Below are 21,832 nucleotides of genomic sequence, written 5' to 3' on the forward strand. Positions count from 1 at the left end.
AATGAGCCAAAGCGACTGAGAAAAAATACAAAATGAAGAAATATTTGGGCATCTTCAGACAGAATCTTTATTACTGTATCTGATTCTTGAATGAAAAAGTTTTGATCAATAATTTGAAGCAACGTGTCCTGATGTAGAGAATTCTGCTATGTGAAAATGAAATATTTTAGTGGGTCATTCAGTAGCTTTATGTCAGTGCGACCTTGGTTGTCTATTCATAGGCTGGGAAACTATGCTACACAGATACTGTAATGACAAATAAAGTTGTGTGTTTCTCAACAGAGTGAAAGACAGAGTGAAAGACAGAGTGTATGACGTAGCTGCTGATTGTGACAGAATTTATGAGACTTTAATTAAATCTTGAACCACAGTCAGTCCCAATAGCTTCATGTTGCTCAACGTTTTAGGAAAATTAATGAAGTATTTCTAATTAAGATAAAGGCCTATAAGTTAAGATGACATCAGGATGCTTGTTCTGATTGACTCTCTTTTATGTTTACATTGTTTATTGATGTTATTGGTGTGAATGCTGGAATTATTATTGCCATCATTTAACCTTTCAATGATATTCATACAAATTAAACCCATTCCCACTTTTCCAACTATTCCTACTGCTTCACCTTCTCTCTAACAACATTTAAGCCAGCATTTCAGCGTAGCGTCAGCTCTTCAGCATCCACACCACAATTTATTCAGAAATTGCTGTTCTAGTTTTTTTTCTTCTCTTTTTTGTGTTTTTCATATTTTTCTTTATTTTTTTGAATATCTGAATTATTACTTCAGATGACTGTATCTAAATAAAGGAAAAGTTTGTATTTTTAAATGTTTTACACTGTCAAAGATGCACACAAACTAAATGGCAGTGCCAATATTTGAGCCCCAAAGATGACTAATAAACAAATAAATTATTTGCAGCAAAGGGGAGAGCATTAATTGTCTTGGTTTGTGTTTAGGGTCTTCCCTTCCATTATTTGCTGCCACATTCACCTCTCATAAGTTTTCCACATGTAACTACCTGTCAAGAGCTCCAGCCAGAGCGAAAAAAAATAGGAGCTGGAACAGGAATAATAAATGTCATGAAGGAGTTACGGCTTCAGATTCCAGCAGAAAGTTCTTCTTAAAAGATGTTCAAAGCTCTACACCAACTATATGTATTCCTTACCATTAAGGCTTTTTTGGTCTCAAGCTCCCAACATGCCCATTTATGGTTGCACTTGAACCATTTAGACCCATAAAACTGTCAAGAAAACATATAATGCTACTTTAGCGTATTTTTATTAGGTTGGTGTATTTTTATTACCTTTGCTGTTTTGCAATAATTAAACACTTGTTGTCTATCGTTCTTGTAGCTGCACTCCTTTTAGTGGAGAAAGTACACATAGCAGAAAATAAGAGCAGTGAAGTTTTACAGCATAACGTGTGATATCTCAAACAGTTGCTGATTTAGGACCTGAGTCCCCCCAGGTGGTGCTGTTCTTCAAGACCAACCTGCTCTGCTTCCAGAGGATCTAACAAACTATTTCTCATACAAACCTTTCAAACAGCTTTCACAGCCACAGCCTTTTCACATCATTCTTTCATGAGGTCAAACTACCTTTTGTCTCAACACTTTACCTTTTCACCAGCTACAGCCTCAGTATCTACTAAGATAACAGGAATCATTGTCTTATTCGTCAGTTAAGTCTTCGCCGCTTTTAGTCATTTCATTAAACTATACTACGCATAAATCTGGCATTGCAGAAAAAAAAAATCTGAAATAATTGCTGCAATTTGGAACCTAAATCCTGTCTCCTTTACTCAGGAAACTTCCATCACATCCAGGAACTGAGCAGAGAAACGTGTTATTACTGCAGGATGGATTAAGTTTATGCTGGTGTAATCTTAAAATAAAGACACACTCAGGAAAAATAAATAGTTGCATCTCCACTTATTTCCATATAGTGTCTAAGCATTTTTCCTTCAGTCCCTCTATTCTGGATTCACCTTGTATATTAATTTAGCTTTTTGCAAGAAAAACACGAGACACACCAAACCCAAACACTTTCTTGTATAATTTATATTGAAAACATGTTAAAACATTAGTTTCCCTTTAACAGTTACCTGTGGTCATAATTACAACAGTGTCCTGGTAATCAAATCCCCCTGCCAATAATCACATGTAACTGGAGCAATGCATCTTAATACCAAGTGCATAGTGGATTTAAAATGATGCTGAATATCAAACGGGGGGTAATGAGCTGCTCCGAGCTCAGTTTGGCTGGTTGTCCATCTGTGAGACTGACTGGTAAGACTGGATGTCCTCCCCGATGAACTCCGTCACTGTGGAGGGAGAAGAGAAAATCACTCCATCCTTTCATCCACCTCATATGTGTCATTGGTACAGCTTGTTCAGCTTATGCATTTCTAGAATCAAAGGTAATCAACCTGTATGTTTTAACCCGTAAATCATTTTATACTCATTTAGTTGGAAAGCAGCAGGAAATGAATTCATCTGAATAACTTGTCTCCTCCTACACAAACCTCTTAGACATGATGATTTTCACAGTAGCTCAATAGTGCAGATATCTAAGGAAAAAGTCTGTCAAAGATAATATGCTGATTAATCCCTAAAAACAATTGTATTTAAAACTTTGTGGATGAAATGTTTTGCATTGTCGGTTTGGCTCATATCACAATTTTTCATCAGTGAGCAGTTCAAAATGCAAGTTAATACTGTATATATACTGTACTTATTGTTGTGTGACATACCAAAGACATGTTTGAGGTAGGGCTGTCAATCAACTAAAATATTTAATCGCATGATTGTCCATAGTTAATTGCGATAAATCATAAATTCTCCACATCCTACACATATTTTTATCTGTTCAAAATGTACATTAAAGGGAGATCTGTCAAGTATTTAATACTCTTATCAACATGGGAGTGGGTAAATATGCTTGCTTCATGCGAATGTATGTATATATTTATAACTGGAAATCAATTAAAAACACAAAACAATGACGAATATTGTCCAGAAACCCTCACAGGTACTGCATTTAGCATAAAAAATATGCTCATATCATAACATGGCAAACTGCAGCCCAACAGGCAACAACAGCTGTCAGTGTGTCAGTGTGCTGACTTGACTATGACTTGCCCAAAACTGCATGTGATTATCATAAAGTGGGCATGTCTGTAAAGGGGGTGACTGGTGGGTACCCATAGAACCCATTTTCATTCACATATCTTGAGGTCAGAGGTCAAGGGACCCCTTTGAAAATGCCCATGCCAGTTTTTCCTCGGAAAAATTTAGCGTAAGTTTGGAGCGTTATTTAGCCTCCTGCCCATGATGCCAGTATCTTCTCTCTAGCTTTAAAACTGAGCCCGCTACAACCTCCAAAAGATTGCCCTAGTTTGACCAGAGTCTCCACCAGAGAACACTGCAAGTTTATTTTTCAACTGTTATATCTTGGTTATCAAAAATATATGTTTATCATATTTCGTTTATTTTATGTGTTAATGTAAAAACTCTCGGATATCAATATTGGTAAAGGCCACACAAATCCAGTATCAGTCGGGCTATAGGCCTGTAAACTATCCCTTAAGTAATGTAGCCAGTTATTTAATCTTATCAACAGATTATTACACTTTTGCACTCATTAAGACAAATATGTGCAACTTACCTTCTTCAAATGTAATGTGGTGCATAGAAGAGCTGGTAAACTCCAGGGGGCACTCCTGGATCTTGGCATCCCTCTCTCCCCCATGTCCCATCCCCAGCACCCTTCCCTGGGGGTCCCAGCCCTCGTAGTGGGAGTAAGGTGCCGGGCACATGTCCTGATATGGGCTGGGGTTGGAGGGGGGTGAGGGACACACCTCCTGAGGATAAGCAGAGTACTGGGGGTAAGGGGAGGTGAGCATCGGAGGCAGAGGGGAGGTCGAGATGGGACTGCCGGCAGGAAACGGGCTGAGAGAGGAGGAGTGGGAGGGAGAGGGCGAGGAGGAAAGGTAGGGTGAGTCCAGCCACGGGGAAGGGGAGGGGGAGGGAGGTTGAGGGCCGCGGGGGTACAAGGGCGGAAGGAGCTCGGTGAAGCCCAGCTCCAGGTTCTCGAAGCTCGGGTGACGCTCTGACAGGGCTGCCCTGGACTCCTCCACCGCAGCGTCGGGTTTGGAGCAGTACTCCTCGTGGTAACTCATCGTGGGGCAGGGAGGGGAGTAGGTGGTGGGGTAGGGGGGCAGGTGGAAGCCCAGGCCTCGATCGTCAGCCATGGGATCGCCTCTCACGTGGAAGCCCCGGTCCATCCTGGGTTGACCCCCAACAGGACACACAGTCCCCCCATCCAGAGGCAGCACAGAGGGCCGGGACAGCAGCGGCTCATCCTCTTTGAACATTACTGTGAAGGAGAAACAGTTTAACTAATATGTGGAAATAATATTTTCACATTTTGTATTCAATGTTCTCCTTTGAATGTTGCGTAATATTTTTTTATATTGTGGCTTTTTTTTCAGGAGTTTAATCTGTTAATTCTCCCAGAAATAAAGGTAGTGCCACATTTATATATTACCTATATTTACTATTTATTTTTGTATCTTTTATATTCATGTAGATATCGAATACAATGTTGGTGTACAGTACTTCATTTCATTGAAGATGTTTTCAAAAGACGACGTCATTGAAACAAACCAGAAGAAATTGGAAAAAAAATCTACACCCAGGACTCATAAATACAATTTAGTCAAATTTACAAGTTCAATTATTGGATAAATTAACTCATGTATTGCATGTAAAATACAAAACATTGCAGATATATCTTAAAAAGTTGACCTTGGTGACAAAGTGGAATAAAACCATGTACAATAAGATTTCTTACCATTCTTTCAAAGGTAAGATGATTTTCCAATCTATCGTAGGTTTTCTGTTTTATGTCTTCTTGTTAGCATAATGTTTTTACTTTAAATTATAGAGAGAAATACACATATGTATTTAGGTATATGTTAATATATTATAAGTATAGTTGTTATTTATGTTTGTCTTAGTAGTTATTTGTATTTTTTATTATTATTATTTTTTTATTTGCAGTAACTCAGTCCGTGGGGACTTGGCTTGGGAATCGTAGGGTCGCTGGTTCAAGTCCCCGCATGGACCAAGTACGGACTGTGGACTGGTAGCTGGAGAGTTGCCAGTTTGCCTTTTGGGCACTGCCGACGTGCCCTTATGCAAGGCACCGGCCCCCCAAACTGCTCCCCGGGCGCTGTAAAGCAGCTGCCCACTGCTCCTAATACTAGGATGGGTTAAGAGTAAAATTCACTGTGTGTGTGCTGTGCTGTGTACAATACAATGTGTGACAATAAAAGTCAATTTACATTTACATTTTGTTTTTACATTTACGTTTTTGTTCCTATTTCGGACTTTGGAGAAAACCGCCACTAAATATCAGGGATGATAGTAACACCATAAGAGCATCTCCAGATATAAACACACAAACAGACAGAAGGGAGACAGAGGTGGATACGGTGTGATTAGATGCTCACCGGGGAGATACTTGAAGCAGTGAGTGCTGCTCCTTTTCCTCTTCCCGTTGGAGACGTACAGACTAACCGACACCGGCCGGCTGACGGACAGGTCGCTGTAGGCCGGGACCCTCACGCACAACAAACACTATCAGGAAAAAGAGGTGTGGACACAGATTATTACAGGTTAGAAGACCAGATGCTTTAGTTGACATCACAGCTCAGTGATGAAAAGTTTGTGTTGCTGTTCAGAGTTGGTTGCAGTTTTTAGGACTGATATCACACATGCAAAATTACCTCATTGCTGTTGTCACGGTCAACATGAGCCTCCTCCTCCCACTGCAGTTTACCATCTAACAGATGAGAACATAAGGTAGAATTAAGTGTAACCTAGATACACACATACACAGTCAGTTTAATGAATATAATTTGCTCTCTGAATCACAGGTGACGCCTAACATTAAAGCTTTTGTAAAACAGGTTGGTTCAGGTCGTAAAGCAGTCTGCGCTGATTTCTTTGGAAAAACCCTAACTGGAGACGGGCATGTGACTTTTAAAGGAGCTGCTTTTTTTTTAACAATATAGATGAGAATGTGAGAGCTGATTATTTCTCCAATTTGACTGTTATTTGCTAGAATAAATATGGTTGGTTTGTAAACCCTTCTCCTGATATGACTGTGAAAATGTTTTTTTTCCAGCCACAACTGTCGCCGGCGCGGAGGCATTATGTTTTCGGGTTGTCCGGCCATACGTCGGTATGTCTGTCTGGTCCAATCAAAGGTTCAAAGGTCAAAAGTCAAGGTCACTGTGACCTAACAAAACATGTTTTGGGCCATAACTAAATAATTCATATGCTAATTATAACAATTTCATACAAATTTCTAACAGGATAAAATGATGAAGTGATGATATTTTGGACAGACATGGATATAAACTGGAACTTGATGGGTTGGCGGAGGTGGTAATTCTAGTTTTTTTAATAATTTGATCTCAACAAATCTACTAAAATTTGACCCAAAATCATGCTGCTGTGTAGTCAGCATCCTGAAACCCCCTGTTTCACAACGTTTTAAACATTGTTTGCATATGTGCAGCCCACTTTATGATCTGACACTGTTGGTCTTATAAGCCTACATTACTTAGTTATCTATAAAAACTCATTCATGTGCAGGTTATAAATAGATAGAACAACTGTTATCCTTTTTTTCACTGAATGATGTGCTATAAAACTGTACAATATCTGTACATATACTGATCAGAGACTCACTAAAAAGATATTTGAATGGGACATTTCGCATGGTCATCCCTCGGCTGAGGAGCTGAAATCTCTAATTTATTTGAACGATTTGTCATTAATTTTTTTCAGAACAGGTTATGCTGTGACATTCAGGATATTAGGAGCAAAATGTTGTACACAAAAGTAAGACCAGCAGGTTTAATGCCACTCCAGAGGAGGACAGACTGTTTGTTGTGTGAGCTGGGTGAAATTGAGGGATGTACTTTTTTAGTAAAATGACATCCATTGATCCGTTCATTTCTTTTGGCTGGATGACTATGAAACATTTTAGTTGTGCTTCAGGAAAGGAAAACATTTTTTTAGCAGAATTTATTTTCCAAGCTTCAGGAGAGAAGGCAGAATATTTTGTTGAAAACAAAATAAACTGTAATTGTGTAATTCAATGAAATGTAATTAAATGTTTGACCACTGCAACGGTATAAATGAAATTAATTTAAACATATTTTCAGACTCGGTGGTCATATCTGAAGTTTTTTTTAATATCTGAAGATATCAGACAAAAGATCAGAAAAACAACATTAGAAAGGGTTGTGTCTCCCCTGTGGACCGTTACCTGTCCCTCTCTCCATGAAAAGGACTCTGGAGATTGGCAGGAAGTTAGAGCCGCTCAGCAGAAGCTCCTCTCCTCCCTCCACACAGCAGGAAGTCAGACTGACGGACTCGATGACCGGCAGCTCCTGAGCGGAACGCTGGGCTGAGGCAGGGAGAGTCAGGCTAATTAAAACCACTGAATGAGCTCCTAATTTAAAACCAGTATGTATTAAAAAATGTCTCCAAGTGTCAATGCATGCTGGACACAAATCTTACACATAGTGGCTTTAACAACCTGCATTATGTAAAGGTGTATTCACTTTAGTGCCTCTGAGCAGCTACTCACAGCATTCGATGGCCAGGGAGGCCACCTGCAGAGCCAGGACTCGTCCAGGCGGGGCTACAGGGGGCGCTAGAGGGAGGTGGGTACGGAACACCAAACGGACGCGAGTGTTCTTCCTCCCAACGTCTGTTTCTCCTTTCCTCAGCTCGATGTCCGAGTTCCTCAGCTTCAGAATCCCAGCGCAGTCGATGCTACAACACATCCGGGGAAGTGGTGGTTTAGTCACATTCTTCAACTTTGGTCCAGTAAAACAAATCCAAATGATAAGCCTGCTTCTCAAGTGTAGGCTATACTGTAAACTTCAACATAGCCATGAAAGTGGAGTACAAGGCTGAAAAAACAACAAAAAGTGGGCTTGTAGAGGAACAGCTTCCTGTCTCTATCCTACTCACAGTGCAGTCATGTTGTTCTCAGGGTTGAGGGGGATGTCCAGCAGTTTGGTCCCCGCCTGGACGCTCTCATGACTGGCAGTACCCACCATCTTCCCTGTCACCCTGAGAGGGAAGAAACACATCAATTTACAGTTTTTATGCTGAATCAAAGTCCCATAATAAACCATTTAGACAGTTGATTAATCATGTAAGTCATTTATCAATCAAATATTTCCAATTAGGGTCAAAGTCAAAGTTAACGCGATAACGCATTTACGCAAATTTGTTTTAACACCACTAATTTCTTTAACGCAATCAATCTTTCGGAGGTTATAGCGGGCTCAAATACAAAGTTAGAGTAAAGATCCTGCTATCATATGAGACTATAAAACCTAAGGAATCCATTGGTACCAGCTGTCATACTAGCTCGTCGAGAAGGAGGTTAAATAAGGCTCCGAACTACATTTTGGCGAGGAAAAACTGGCATGTCCATTTTCAAAGGGGTCCCTTGACCTCTGACCTCCAGATATGTGAATGTAAATGGGTTCTATGGGTACCCACGAGTCTCCCCTTTACAGACATGCCCACTTTATGATAATCACATGCAGTCTGGGGCAAGTCATCGTCAAGTCAGCACACTGACACACTGACAGCTGTTGTTGCCTGTTGGGCTGCAGTTTGCCATGTTATGATTTGAGCATATTTTTTATGCTAAATGCAGTACCTGTGAGGGTTTCTGGACAATAGTTGTTATTGTTTTGTGTTGGTAATTGATTTCCAGTTATAAATATATACATACATTTGCATAAAGCAAGCATATTTGCCCACTCCCATGTTGATAAGAGTAATAAATACTTGACAAATCTCCCTTTAAGATACATTTTGAACAGATAAAAAATGTGCGATAACTCTGCGATTAATCGCGATTAAATATTTGAATTGATTGACAGCCTTATATCCAACATTTGCTGGTTACAGCACATAATAGTTGTTGGACAGCCAGATTTAAATTCTTTTCTGTTTTATATAATTGTAAATTTGAATACCTTTGGATTTTGGTTGGAAAAAAACAAGCCATGTCACTTTGATGTCCGAAACTCGTGAGGGCATTTCTTTCTATATTTTCTGACATATTCTAGATCAATCCATTATATATTATCAATTAAAAGAATTGATAGATTAATTGATAATGAATCATTAGTATCTATATTATATTATATTTGCTACAATTACATTTGACTTTTAGTGTGCAATTTTAGTTTTTTCTTAGATAGATAATTAGATAAAGATAATAATATTTGGCATTTTTGCCTTTATTGGATAGTTGACAGTAAAGAGGTAGATAGGAAACAGAGGGAGGTGTGACATGCAACAAAGTTGCCCGGCTGAAATTGATCCGGCTACGGTTATGTGGCATCGTGCGCTGTAATTATTTGGCTATCAAGGAGTTACATATTGTGCAAAATTGAATGAAACACTTTTCGGTTTACGCGTATATCCATACATGAAATGAACAAATAACAATGTGATAAGAAAAATTACTAATACGATTAATAAAACACATTGAAACACAGAAAAATCATATGCCGTTAATGTCCCAAAATATCCCACAAATAAAGCAGAATAAAAACATAAACTAGGACAGGGGTTTTCAACATCTACTTCCGATTGTTAAAGAAAGGAGGACCGCCTTCCCAAATAAATGACAAACTGGGCTGTAAAAATATGTGTTATGCCGCTGTCAGGTGTAATGACACACATAAATATTCAGCTCAGCACACGCTTAGGAGCCTTTACTGGTACAGGGTTGTCTCAAATTGCTCCATTTTGTGTGACTGCATCCAAGACAATTATGTCTGTAAAGGGGAGACTCGTGGGTACCCATAGAACCTATTTTCATTCACATATCTGGAGGTCAGAGGTCAAGGGACCTCTTTGGCCATGGCAGTTTTTCCTCGCCAAAATGTAGCGTAAGTTTGAAGCGTTATTTAGCCTCCTTCCTGACAAGCTGTTATGACATGGTTGGTACCAATGGATTATTTAGGTTTTTTAGTTTCATATGAAACCAGTGTCTTCACTCTAGCTTCAAAACTGAGCCCACTATAACCTCTGAAATACAGAATAGCGGTTAATCTAACCATTTGGCTGTACCTTCGCGGCCCACTAGGTGGCGCTCTGTAGCCCAACAGTAGGCCCCGGCCCAGAGGTTGAGAATAGCTGAACCAGGACATACATGTCTTTGCTCTTGATGCACCTCTTCGTCATCTACCTGGAGTTTAGATGAATGGACTTATGTAGCTCTATTGTGCAATCCTATTCAAAGATGTTACATCTTCTACATTAAGCTGATGTTCTCATCCAGGGCGCGTTACATTGAGAACAACTGGTGAAAGAAATTTCCTGGACCAACACTAAAAGCAGCTGGTGGTAAGTTACACAATGGTTAAAGCCACAGTGTATACAGTACGCTGTGTCCTTTGAATATTAATGTGTGCTGGAGGGATGCTTGGTAATAAGCTTGATTTGAAATAGAAATACAGTTCAGTACCTGTGTATCTGATAGAAAGGATGTGGCCTGATTGTGCGGTCGTCAGCTGTTCCAACGAAGACCTGAAGGGAGAGCGGCTTCCTCTCTGCGTATCCACACAGCTGTACAGAGAGATCAAACTGTGATGAGGCCAACAGCAGTGAGCCACAACATGTGTCCTCAGACTTTGTTCTGGTATTATGAAAACACAACATTCAAACTAAATTTCTAAAAATTACATTTAATATAAGGACAGCCAGAGCTGTTAAATCAATTGCAAATGAATATTTTGTATATTTAAGTGGTCATTTTCAGCAGCTTTGGGTTTCACCTTGACGATAGGATGTCCCGTCGGTGTGGCCTTGACGGCTCCTCTGCTCCCCTCGGTCTCATAGTGGGCTCTGTGGTGTGGACGGGGCTGCACCTCAATACGCAGCTCGTACTGGTCAAACTGGGAAGGCAGCGGCCAGTCGAGTGGTGGCAGGGCGTTAGACCTACAAGTTGATTGGATTGAGCAGGGATTTCGTGAACGAATAAATGTTCATTAATACAGTTAAAACCGATCATTTAAATGTGTGTATATAAATCTAGACAAACAGTTCACAGTACTGATCCCTTAGCATATTTAAAGGCATATATTTTTTCCCTTTTCAACTGGGGGATTTTTCTTTTTTTCATTGAACAATAATCCCGAGTAGATTAATGAACTTTATTTTTGCAAGAACAGATACAACCACTATGAGGGGTGGAAGTATCAAAAATGAGTTGATAAAAATGGATGTGAAATGAAAAAATGGAGTGATAAATTATCAAGTGAATTGATTCATTTAAAACCGATTTGACTAAAAGAGTCGCGATATGATAAAAAACAGAGCCTCTATTTTCATTATATCACATATCTCCATTTTGGAGGAGAGTGTTGTATTTTTTCGTTTTTCCGAAGCCAATCAAAAACGCGAGAGGAGCCATGGCGGATATGGATTAAACAGTGTGGAAGACTCACTCACAGCTAACAAAAATTCCTTTGTTTGCGCTAAAGTCAAGGCCATTAAACGTTAGCTAGCTCAGCACGTTAGCAAATAGATGTTGAATATTAATTATTATTAATTTGTGTAATCCAGATTATGCATCAAGCCCACATGTGCCAATAACATCCTGGTGCGCTTTAAACAAATGGAAAAGCGCAATAATTTAGTTTTATATTAGGTAATGAAAGCTATAGGGAGCCATAACTAAACAGTATACTGACAGAACGATTATTCCAGAAATTTACTATTATTACCATTGGAATATCTCTCACTGATATCGTTGAAAACGCCATGTTGACAAGCCAGATGTGAAAATAGGACAGGTCTAGCAACAGTAACCGCGGGGGGAGGGGCTTAGCAAAGGGTGAATTAGTGGACATATAACATTGCATGTGAGAGCAGGTAGATGGTGTGAATTTTGAAATTGAATTTTTGGTTTTTGGTTTTACTTTTCCTGCTATATTTTTTGGGTAACTCTTTAACACATCATCAATATTGAGTTTCAAACTGTGATTTTTGATGGATATCATCACATATGTAGGTGGTGCGCATCCTTGCCTGAACAGAGGGCTGTGGGCGCTGGCTCGGGTCCGGCCCCAGGCGAGAGCAGGGGGCACAGAGAGGTAGTCCATGCCCAGCGAAAGGGGCTCTCTCCTGGTCTGCTGGGTCTCTGGCAGCGGGCAGGGGGAGCTGTGGCCTGGAGCCTGCTCCTGATCCACCTCCCTGGGAGACAACTGGGAAACCAAAAAGTATGGGTCACCACTCTCATATTAGTGGAGCGGATAGTGGGAAAATCATGCAAATAGTGATACAAGGTCCAAATTTTGCATGATGATTCCCGAGGGGATGCTTAGCAAATATGAACGATTGGCCACTTGGCCAAAGTTTCCTTCCCTGAAAGACCGGATAAGCTGGAATATGACAAGCTCCACATCCAACATCAGGTGCTAGAACTGGAACTGTGGACACTCAAACCGCAAAAACCTCAAAGCAAAGACTCAGCGGACAGCCAGAAAGTAAGAAAAAACTTATTGGAGGATGTTAAAGCTGTAAAAAATTAGATCAAGCATACAAGAAATTGACCAAGTACATGCGTTTCCTTAAGAAAAACATTCTCCGCGAGTAAATTTGACAGCCATCTTGAAAAATGGCCGCCATATTGCTGCTAAAAATAGTTAAAATTATCAAAATTAGATCCAGCATGCCAGTAAACATATAATTTGACACCAAGATCACTGAAATCGACCAAGTAGATGAATTTCTATGAGATAAATATTTATCAGCAGGTCAATTTGGCGGCCATCTTGAAAAATGGCCGCTATCTTGGATTTTCAAGTCGCCAATCGTTTATATTTGCTTAGTGACCCCTCGGCAGTCATCATGCCAAATTTGGTGCTTGTATCACTATTTGCACGATTTGACTGAAAAATGGATGTTATCCGCTCCGCTATATGGAGAGACAACAACATTATGATAAACACCATGAAACCAAGCCAACTCTTCACCTGTTCCAATGACGTCTTCCTGGTTTTCTGTGGGATGCTGAGCTCACAGCTGCTGGGCGGAGCTTGCGACTGAGGGGTGGAGTCTCCACCCTCGAGGTTGCATTCCTCTGAGTAACTGCCTCTCCGTGAAGTACACGGGGACACCAGGGGGGAGTTCCTACGTTTCTTACCGCCGGGGGACGTGGGCCTCGAGGATGGCGAGAGCCCAAAATTGATCGTGGCCTCGTTGAGCTCCTCCTCCTCCACCAGCAGCGAGTCACAGCTGGAGGCGGGGCTGAGCCAGCCGCGGGAGGACGGGCTGGAGCCGGGGCTGGGGCTCGGGCTGAGGGAGCCGGGGCATCTGTCGCGGTAAGTAAAGGGGTCCAGCAGGGGGAGGTAGAGGCGCTCTCGGTCCCACCCACCACCACCGCTGCCCATGTCCCAGTAACTGGAAATGGTGGGTGCTAGGTCGTCTTCAGGGGAGATGGTGGTTATCTGGATGCTAGGACACTCGACCACACGAGACTCTGAAACCTGGATGGAAGAGGAGAGCGAGGAACCTTTAATTTTCTCTCTTTTGATATTCAGTTGATAGATAGGAAATTACAAACTTTTAATGATTAAGTCATTTATCAGTCAAAATGATAATTATTTGCTTGTTCAAACTTCTCAAATTAGGCGTTTGCTGCGTGTCTCTGGTTTACATTATTGAAAATCAAATAACTTTTAGATTTGTGACAAAACAAGCAATGTGAAGAGGTCACTTGGCCTCTTAAACTGTGATGGACACTTTTCACTGTTTTCTAACATAAACTAAGGAATTAAACAGAATCAAATGTTAATTGATTGCAGATGAAAAACTTAATTAGTTGCCGAGCTATCACCATTCATTTTTAGTGGTCAAAACAAAAAGTTAAAGGGACATTCTGGATTTTTGGATTGATTGTCATGTTATTATTACATTAGAGGCAGCCATTTATTTCCCTTGAAACATTCTTGATATGCAAAATCTACCACAGTTATTATCACAATGTAACGCGGTTGTGAACGGGAACCGTTTTGAAATTCTTTTTGTTTGTATGACTCACTTCTGCTTGGGTGAGCCACTGAACAGCAGCATTTTTAATTCCAACAAAAACTAACAAATTCACTTTATCATCATCCATATTTACTTCTTCCAGGTTTTATTTCAACATAACTTGTGAAAGCAATGTTTTTTTGCAGGTACTCTGAAATATTGGATTCAGCTGAATGCGACAACGACAAAAAGGGATTTTCCTATTTTCAATTGCAGCAATAATGTAACACTGACAAAGAAAATAAATCAACTAAATGTAAAAGAGACAGAGCGTCATACTCCCACCGGAGGGGAAAAAAATCGGCACCACAATATGCAACCGGGGGCTGGAACGCTAACACAAGGCTTGTAGTGATTTAAAAACATCAGATTTCAGCATGTCAAAGGATTCTTTTCGCACCCTATGTCTACCAGGGGTGCAGTCGAAAACTACAGTATACAGTATATTTATTACTGGGAAACAATTAACAACACAAAACATGACAAATTTTGTCCAGAAACCCTCACAGGTACTGCATTTAGCATAGAAATATGCTCAAATCATAACATGTCAAACTGCAGCCCAACAGGCAACAACAGCTGTCAGTGTGTCAGCGTGCTGACTTGACTTTGACTTGCCCCAAACTGCATGTGATTATCATAAAGTGGGCATGTCTGTAAAGGGGAGACTCGTGGGTACCCATAGAACCTATTTACATTCACATATCTTGAGGTCAGAGGTCAAGGGACCCCTTTGAAAATGGCCATGACAGTTTGTAGTTATTTAGCCTCCTTCGTGACGAGTTAGTATGAAATGGTTGGATTTCTTAGGTTTTCTAGTTTTATATGATGCCAGTATCTTCACTCTAGCTTTAAAACTGAGCCCGGTATAACCTCTGGAAAATCGATTCGAAATGTTAAAACTAATTCGCGTTAACACTTTATTATAGCGTTAACTTTGACAGCCCTAGATTTAAAGTCTTATTTTACCTTTAAAGAAATGTGCATCTAAGTGGATTTAGCTTAATTCTAAATTAAGCAATTGTGAGTGAGTGATGACCATTACATCACTACTGAGTTGCTGTAATAACCTAAGTTACAGTTTGTCATTGTGCGGAGAAAGATTGTCTCACCTGTACAGAGCGCGCCGGCAGGCTCTCATAGGTCCCGCTGAACTCTCTGGCGGGGGCCCTCCGTGGAGGCGGGGAATGCATCCCAGCCCGCTGATTGGCCGAGGATGGCGGGCTGGGGATGCTGATTGAGTTGTGGTTATCTGTAACTGAAAAAAAGAATAATCAGACTGAGTATGTGGAAACATGACAAACTCTGGCAACAAAATATGATGGCGAAAATGAAATGGCAAACATCACAAGTTCAGAGCACAGCTTGAAAACACTAGAGAGCACCCACAGTTTGCTCTTGTTGGCAAAGCGGTGGACAAAAGTTGGTCTTACTGGCTAAAACAATGCTGATTATGAAATGCCGCCAATGAAGAGTTTACAGTGAGTTCATCTTAATAACATCACCTTCCACATGGCAACAATTTATCTTCTGGCTGCTTTCTAGTAAAAAAAACACTTCTTTCTTTTGTTCACACACACACTTCCTTTTTAGATCATATGTTGTGGCTTTTGGGGTCATGTGACCTCCCATTCATCTTTTTACACAACCACAAAGTGACAGTTAGCTCTCGAGACGTGCTGTTCTTTTACATCTGGCACGAGAAAGACTCATTAGATGTCAATCAAAATACAGTAAACACAATTTGTGGTAAGTACAGATTAATTTTTTCTCTTATCATCAACATGCCTGCCTGCATCATTCATTACACATCAACTTCCCTTGATTTACTGATCTGAAATTGTTGCCATATGGAAAATGCATGCAACTGGAACTTTTCCTCAGGAAGTGCAAACTCAACGTCTTTGAAACAAGTGCAGCATTTTGTCACTGGTTCAACTTTTGGGGAAACATGATTGTAAACTTTCCTGCTGAGAGTTAGATGAGAAATTGATACCACTCACTTCATATGAGTGATTCAATCTGAACATCTGACTCTCAGCAAGAAAGCAAACAAATATTTCCCAAAATGTTGAACTATTCCGTTAGATACATTTATATTGAATTTTATGAATACTAACTTTGTTTATATTGTTTACTTTACTCTTTGTGCTGTTATTTATCTCACCTCAAATGGATGAATACATTTGTATCTTACGGCAAGGCAGCACAGAATAGTAAACGATCAATTTCAAAAGAATCTACTCAGGAATATTAAAGGTGCAGAGTGAGGTTGCAGATTGCAACCAACTGAAACTTCTCCCGTGTGCCAAGCATGTAGGAGAACTACGGTGGCCGACGTGAAAGCGCGAATGTCCCTCTCTAGAGCCAGTGTTTGGTTTGTCCGTTCTGAGCTACCAATGGATGCGTAAGATCACCGGAAGATCCGGGTACTTTTCCAAGACGGAAGTCGAGCCACTTTGGCATCATGCGCCACTGAGCAACTTTGATAGGAATGAACGGGGCCCCGCCTCCAACGCTGTATCCAGTTCTCTTAATACATCCATGGTGAGAACGGGTTGTAGAAACATGGCGGCCGGCTCCATGAAGAGGACCCGTTCCCTATGTAGATATAAACGGCTCATTTTAAGGTAACAAAAACACAACGATTCTTATTTGCAGGTGATTATACACTAAAGAAAACATACTACCCCTAAATGCTACACACTGTTCCTTTAAAAGTGACGATACGCTGTGCATCAGATTAATAAAAATATAGGCATAACATACTGTAGTAGGATTTGGTTTATATTCCATAATCTCACACAGTCATATGGAAACAATTTACAAAACACCCTTTTAAACTTTGAGTGTGAAGAACTATTTCAATACATGTTTTCCACGTATTAGAGTCACAAACAGTAAAGGGTGAAGTGGGAATTGTAACCAAACATTTGGCCCACGGATCCAAATCTTACACCGCTAAGAACAAACCCAACTCTTCTGCTGAGAAGAGCGTTATTATGATAATTTGGGGCTTTTCTCCATCTCCTTTTTAAAAAAAAAGTTCAGAGAACAAAACTTTCTGCCGAAGAATCATCCGAATGAGGACACAACCCCTGACGACCACAGTCCTCCTCACCACAACATTTCCCCAGCATGGTGTGGTCGTTCCTCCACATGGAGCCAAACAGTAGTTACTCTGTAATGAGCGAGGCTCCAATTGATCATTGTTGCGCTGCAGCAGCGGCGGGCCCTACAGGCAATTTTTGGGCAACGCGGACACACAACAGCAACTGCCAACAAATTAAGACTTAGGGTGAAAAAAATGTCTTCAAATGTTTCCTGGCAACAGAAATATTTCCAAGCGGTTAAAGCTGCAGCGCTGAGGCAACTTCTCTTTTCACATGAAACAATGATTTAGATGTTTGTGTGCAGACCAGCAGAGAAGTTTATGAGCCACGAAAATGTACCTAACACTTGTTGAACACAATAAAGCTGAAGTCTAACTAATATTTTATTCCGTGTCCTGAGTTGAACCTCTCGCAAATAGTGATCCAGAACCTCACAAGAGTTTCGCGAGATGATTAATAGGACACAAATGTTTACTGTGGTTTTTCAGACTTCCCTTTCTTTTTTATTATAAAATAATGTAGAATTTGACCTTTTCAGGGATCTTATAACTATTCCAGAAACAGAGTTTGTTACTACCAACATGTACCTGACAGTTATCATTCACAATCAGTTTGTCCCTTTCTTTTGGGAAGCCTCATCTTAAGTCTAACATGTTTAATATAAAGTAATGAACTTCTTATAAGGGGTGAGACTTCCCAACCAAGGGGTCACAAGATAAATCGGAGGGGTTCTGAGATGATGAAATGGATAATTGAGCAGAAAAAAACGTATTTCTACTTTCAGAATTCTCTCTAATAGTTGCTTTTTTATATGCTTTTTTTTTTCATGACATGACTGATCCACATAAAATGCAGTTTTTTCATCACGATCATAAAATTCTGATTTTTCACTATAAATTACATTAATTAAAGGTGCAGTGTGTAGGATTTGGCGGCATCTAGCGGTGAGGTTCCAGATGGTCCTATCTAGGGTCAGTGTTTGGTTTGTCCATTCTGGGCTACTGTAGAAACATGGCGGCCGGCTCCATGAAATGTAAATGTAAATCAGCTTTTGTCACACATTGTATTACACACAGTGAAATTAAGTCTCTGCATTTAACCCATCCTAGTATTAGCAGTAGGCAGCTACTATACAGCGCCTAGGGAGCAGTTTGGTGGTCCAGTGCCTTGCTCAAGGTCACCTTGGCAGTGACATTGACATTGACTTTGACATTTCTCCAGCTATCAGTTCAGTCTGTACTTGGTCCGTGTGGGGACTTGAACCGGCGGCCCTCCAGTTCCCAAGCCAAGTCCCCACGGACTGTATGAAGAAGACCCGCTCCCTATGTAGATATAAACGGCTCATTCTAAGCTAAGGAAAACACAACGATTCTTATTTTCAGGTGATTATTCACTAAAGAAAATATACTTATTAATATCATATTCTATTTCTGCCAATAGATCCTCCTAAATGCTACACACTGGTCCTTTGAGTTGTCGCACATTGCCGACTAAGTTTTAGCACAACAACAATCTGTGTCCTCATGACACCTCATATAAAAATGATTCCAATGAGTTCCATGCAGCGATAAACGATTCTAAATATGGGAAAAATAGAGCACTGGTAATGAATTGGTACTCTGTATCTACAGATATCCTGATTTGAGTTATCAGAAAAGAAAAAGCGGGACAAGTACAGCCCTATTATACCTCTTCAGGCATCTAAAAGTCATTCAAATAAATAAAAGTGTATCACTGTTTGGTTGAACTGGTTACAACTGGTAGACATGTCGAACCAGTGACCAGAGGTGGTAAATTGTCTTTGAAAAAAGTTGTGTCCCCCCATAAATCTGAATACCAGAGTGACACCAGAGTGTCAGGAGAGCTGACAAAACTCTTCTGTGATGCACTGAAAAGTAAGATTGTTCTCTTGTTTGTCCTGCAGTTCACTTTCATGCCTTGGGTGTGGTAACACAACTGTATGCCAGTGTGGGCGGGAAACAAATGAGAGAGTGGATGTGAGGATACGAGGTGTGTGTGTGTGTGTGTGTGTGTGTGTGTGTGTGTGTGTGTGTGTGTGTGTGTGTGTGTGTGTGTGGAGTGAAAAATGGGGGAGATGGAGGGTTGAGTGAAAGAGAGGGAGGGAGGTGTGTATGTGGTGCCTGTTCAGTACACAGAGGTTGAGGTTCCTTCCCAGATGGCAGCTGTTAACTCCACTCACACGCACAGCTGATTAGAAACACATTGAGTCTGGGGCTGCATGCACACACATGTACAAACAACACAAACACAGACACACACACACGCAAATGCACTCATGAATACAGTCAGATATGCACACAACACACAAAACAAACACACAATAACATACTCACATGCTTACACGATAGAGGCACGCACACACATGCAGGTACACACACACACACACACACACACACACTTCACTTAAGCACAGGCATGCAGATGAAGGCCCCTCATCACACACACACATAGAAGTTCCCATGCATTAGAAGCCACACTTAGGCCCATCATCAGACCTCCTCTATCTAGTGGGTCCCTTGACTTCCACACATTCAACTACACACACACACACACACACACGCACACACACGCACATTGAAGTTCCCATGCATTAGAAGAAGCCACACTTAGGCCTATCATCAGACCTCCTCTATCTAGTGTGTCCCTTTACTTCCACACATCCAACTATCCACACACAAACACACACACACACACACACACAACACACACACACAGAAGTTCCCATGCATTAGAAGCCACACTTAGGCCCATCATCAGACCTCCTCTATGTAGTGTGTCCCTTTACTTCCACACATCCAACTATCCACACACACACACACACACACACACACACACACACAAAACACACAACACACACACACACACACACACACACAGAAGTTCCCATGCATTAGAAGCCACACTTAGACCCATCATCAGACCTCCTCTATGTAGTGTGTCCCTTTACTTCCACACATCCAACTATCCAAACACACACACACACACACACACACACACATAGAAGTTCCCATGCATTATAAGAAACCACACTTATAGGCCCATCATCAGACCTCCTCTATCTAGTGTGTCCCTTTACGTCCACACATAATTGAACTCTCCAGTAAAGTCCTGTATCTAACCGTGGTTGCTGGTGCTGCTGGTGTCCTCCAGGTGCAGCAGGGCGCCCTCCCTCCTCTCCTCCCCGGGCACGGCGCTCTCCTGCTCGGCTGTGCGTACCGGTGATGGTCCCTGGCTCTGGCTCTGCTGCCTCGACGGCGGGTCCTCCTCAAACACCAGCTTGAACTCGAACTCGCCCTCCTCCCAGCCGGAGCCCGGCGCGGCCCCCATCGCCCTCCGGACACAGATAGAGAGAGATATACAATCTGATCTCCGTGCGTCGACTTTACCGTCCTTTGGTCGGTGCGCCAGAGAGAAAACAGAGTTTCCCAAAGATGTTCCCAAAACTTTTTCTCTCCTTATGTGCGTGTCATCGCGCAAACATCCCTCCTCTCTTGGATGTAACTTCTGCGGCAACTTTTCCAAGTCGTTTCCACACGATGGGGACTGCTTCTTGCTCGGGTATTTGCAACTTTTTTTCGGTCCAAATCAGATCTTCTCTCTGGATATCTCACAATCTTTCCCCCAGAAACGCATCTCCAACGCACAGCCTTTCAGGGTGTTTCATTCTATATCTCCATCGCCATCCAAGAAGCTTCTTCTTCCACTTTCAAGGCAGAGAGAGGAGGAAAAAAAAGTTGATGAAATATTTTTGTCGTCCTTTACCCTTAATTGCCTTTGGGTGGGTTTCCCAGCTCCAGTTGGTCTGTTCCTCATCCCCCATAGGACCTTCAGTCTGTCAGTCATGAATCCCCCTAACCCAACCTCCAGCCTCCAAACTCACTCACTCACTCTGGAGCTTTCTCTCTTACTCAAACTACACATTTACTTCATACACCACCACATATTTTAAACCCTACACTGTAAACAATTGCTGTTAAATTACTGCAGGATTTCAACAGTATTAACCTGTTATTGCTTAAAACAGTGCTTTACTGTTAATATAAAAAAGAAAACCTGTTCAATTATTAACTGAACTATAATGCATTCTTAGAAAACAGCCCTTTACTGCTGATCAACTGTCTAAAGTATCATCAGTAACAGTTTCATGCAGTATTTTTTTTAATTCTGGGACCTGATCTGCACATGTGAGGCTTGTACATTGTACATGAAAGTGTCAACAAGTCTATTATAGCCTTTTTCCTAACAAAGTGCCTTTAATTGTATTTAGTGTGACTATTCCTATGTCTGTAACCTGCTAAGTCTATTCATCTAGGCAAAAAAATAATGTTTATTAAAATGTATGTAAAAAAATACAACCTAAATAGTGCATTAAAACAAATCAGTAAGATAATGTAAAAGAAAGGTGAAAAACAGCTTTATAATGTATCTTTAAACAGTAAATTAACTGTAAAATATTGTGAAATTAATAAAAAAAACAGTTCAAACTGTATTTTTCATTAACAGTACAAAGCTGTAAATTTCAGCAACAGTATAATAATGTTAATTTTAC

At 40.8% G+C, this 21,832-nt stretch overlaps 1 protein-coding gene across 2 annotated transcripts; it reads right to left on the minus strand.

The window, feature by feature from the left end:
- Positions 1 to 2,039: 2,039 nt before the first annotated feature.
- nfatc4 (nuclear factor of activated T cells 4) lies at positions 2,040 to 21,099 on the minus strand. 2 transcript variants are annotated; one of them, XM_074652038.1, is made up of 13 exons: positions 20,403 to 21,099; positions 15,262 to 15,401; positions 13,093 to 13,605; positions 12,146 to 12,321; positions 10,891 to 11,053; positions 10,581 to 10,681; positions 8,054 to 8,155; positions 7,665 to 7,852; positions 7,341 to 7,481; positions 5,788 to 5,843; positions 5,512 to 5,638; positions 3,663 to 4,373; positions 2,040 to 2,319 (listed from the first exon to the last, which is right to left on the minus strand). In XM_074652038.1, the coding sequence occupies exons 1-13, from the start codon at positions 20,608 to 20,610 to the stop codon at positions 2,249 to 2,251; spliced, it is 2,697 nt and encodes an 898-aa protein (XP_074508139.1). In that variant the 5' UTR covers positions 20,611 to 21,099; the 3' UTR covers positions 2,040 to 2,248. The 2 variants fall into 2 exon arrangements, with proteins under 2 accessions (XP_074508139.1, XP_074508138.1); XM_074652037.1 differs by having other exon boundaries at positions 15,262 to 15,407; positions 20,403 to 21,095.
- Positions 21,100 to 21,832: the final 733 nt, after the last annotated feature.

This window comes from Sebastes fasciatus, chromosome 11, assembly GCF_043250625.1.
Source record: "Sebastes fasciatus isolate fSebFas1 chromosome 11, fSebFas1.pri, whole genome shotgun sequence".
Taxonomy (NCBI): domain Eukaryota; kingdom Metazoa; phylum Chordata; class Actinopteri; order Perciformes; family Sebastidae; genus Sebastes; species Sebastes fasciatus.

Bases quoted from the DNA above. Each gene is read 5' to 3' on its own strand.
- nfatc4 (XM_074652037.1), bottom strand. From the start codon at position 20,610: ATGGGGGCCGCGCCGGGCTCCGGCTGGGAGGAGGGCGAGTTCGAGTTC. The intron at 10,682-10,890 runs GTGAAACCCAAA...CTCTCTGTACAG, and splicing joins CGGGACATCCTATCGTCAAG to CTGTGTGGATACGCAGAGAG. The intron at 5,844-7,340 runs GTAACGGTCCAC...CTCATCTGTTAG, and splicing joins TTTCATGGAGAGAGGGACAG to ATGGTAAACTGCAGTGGGAG.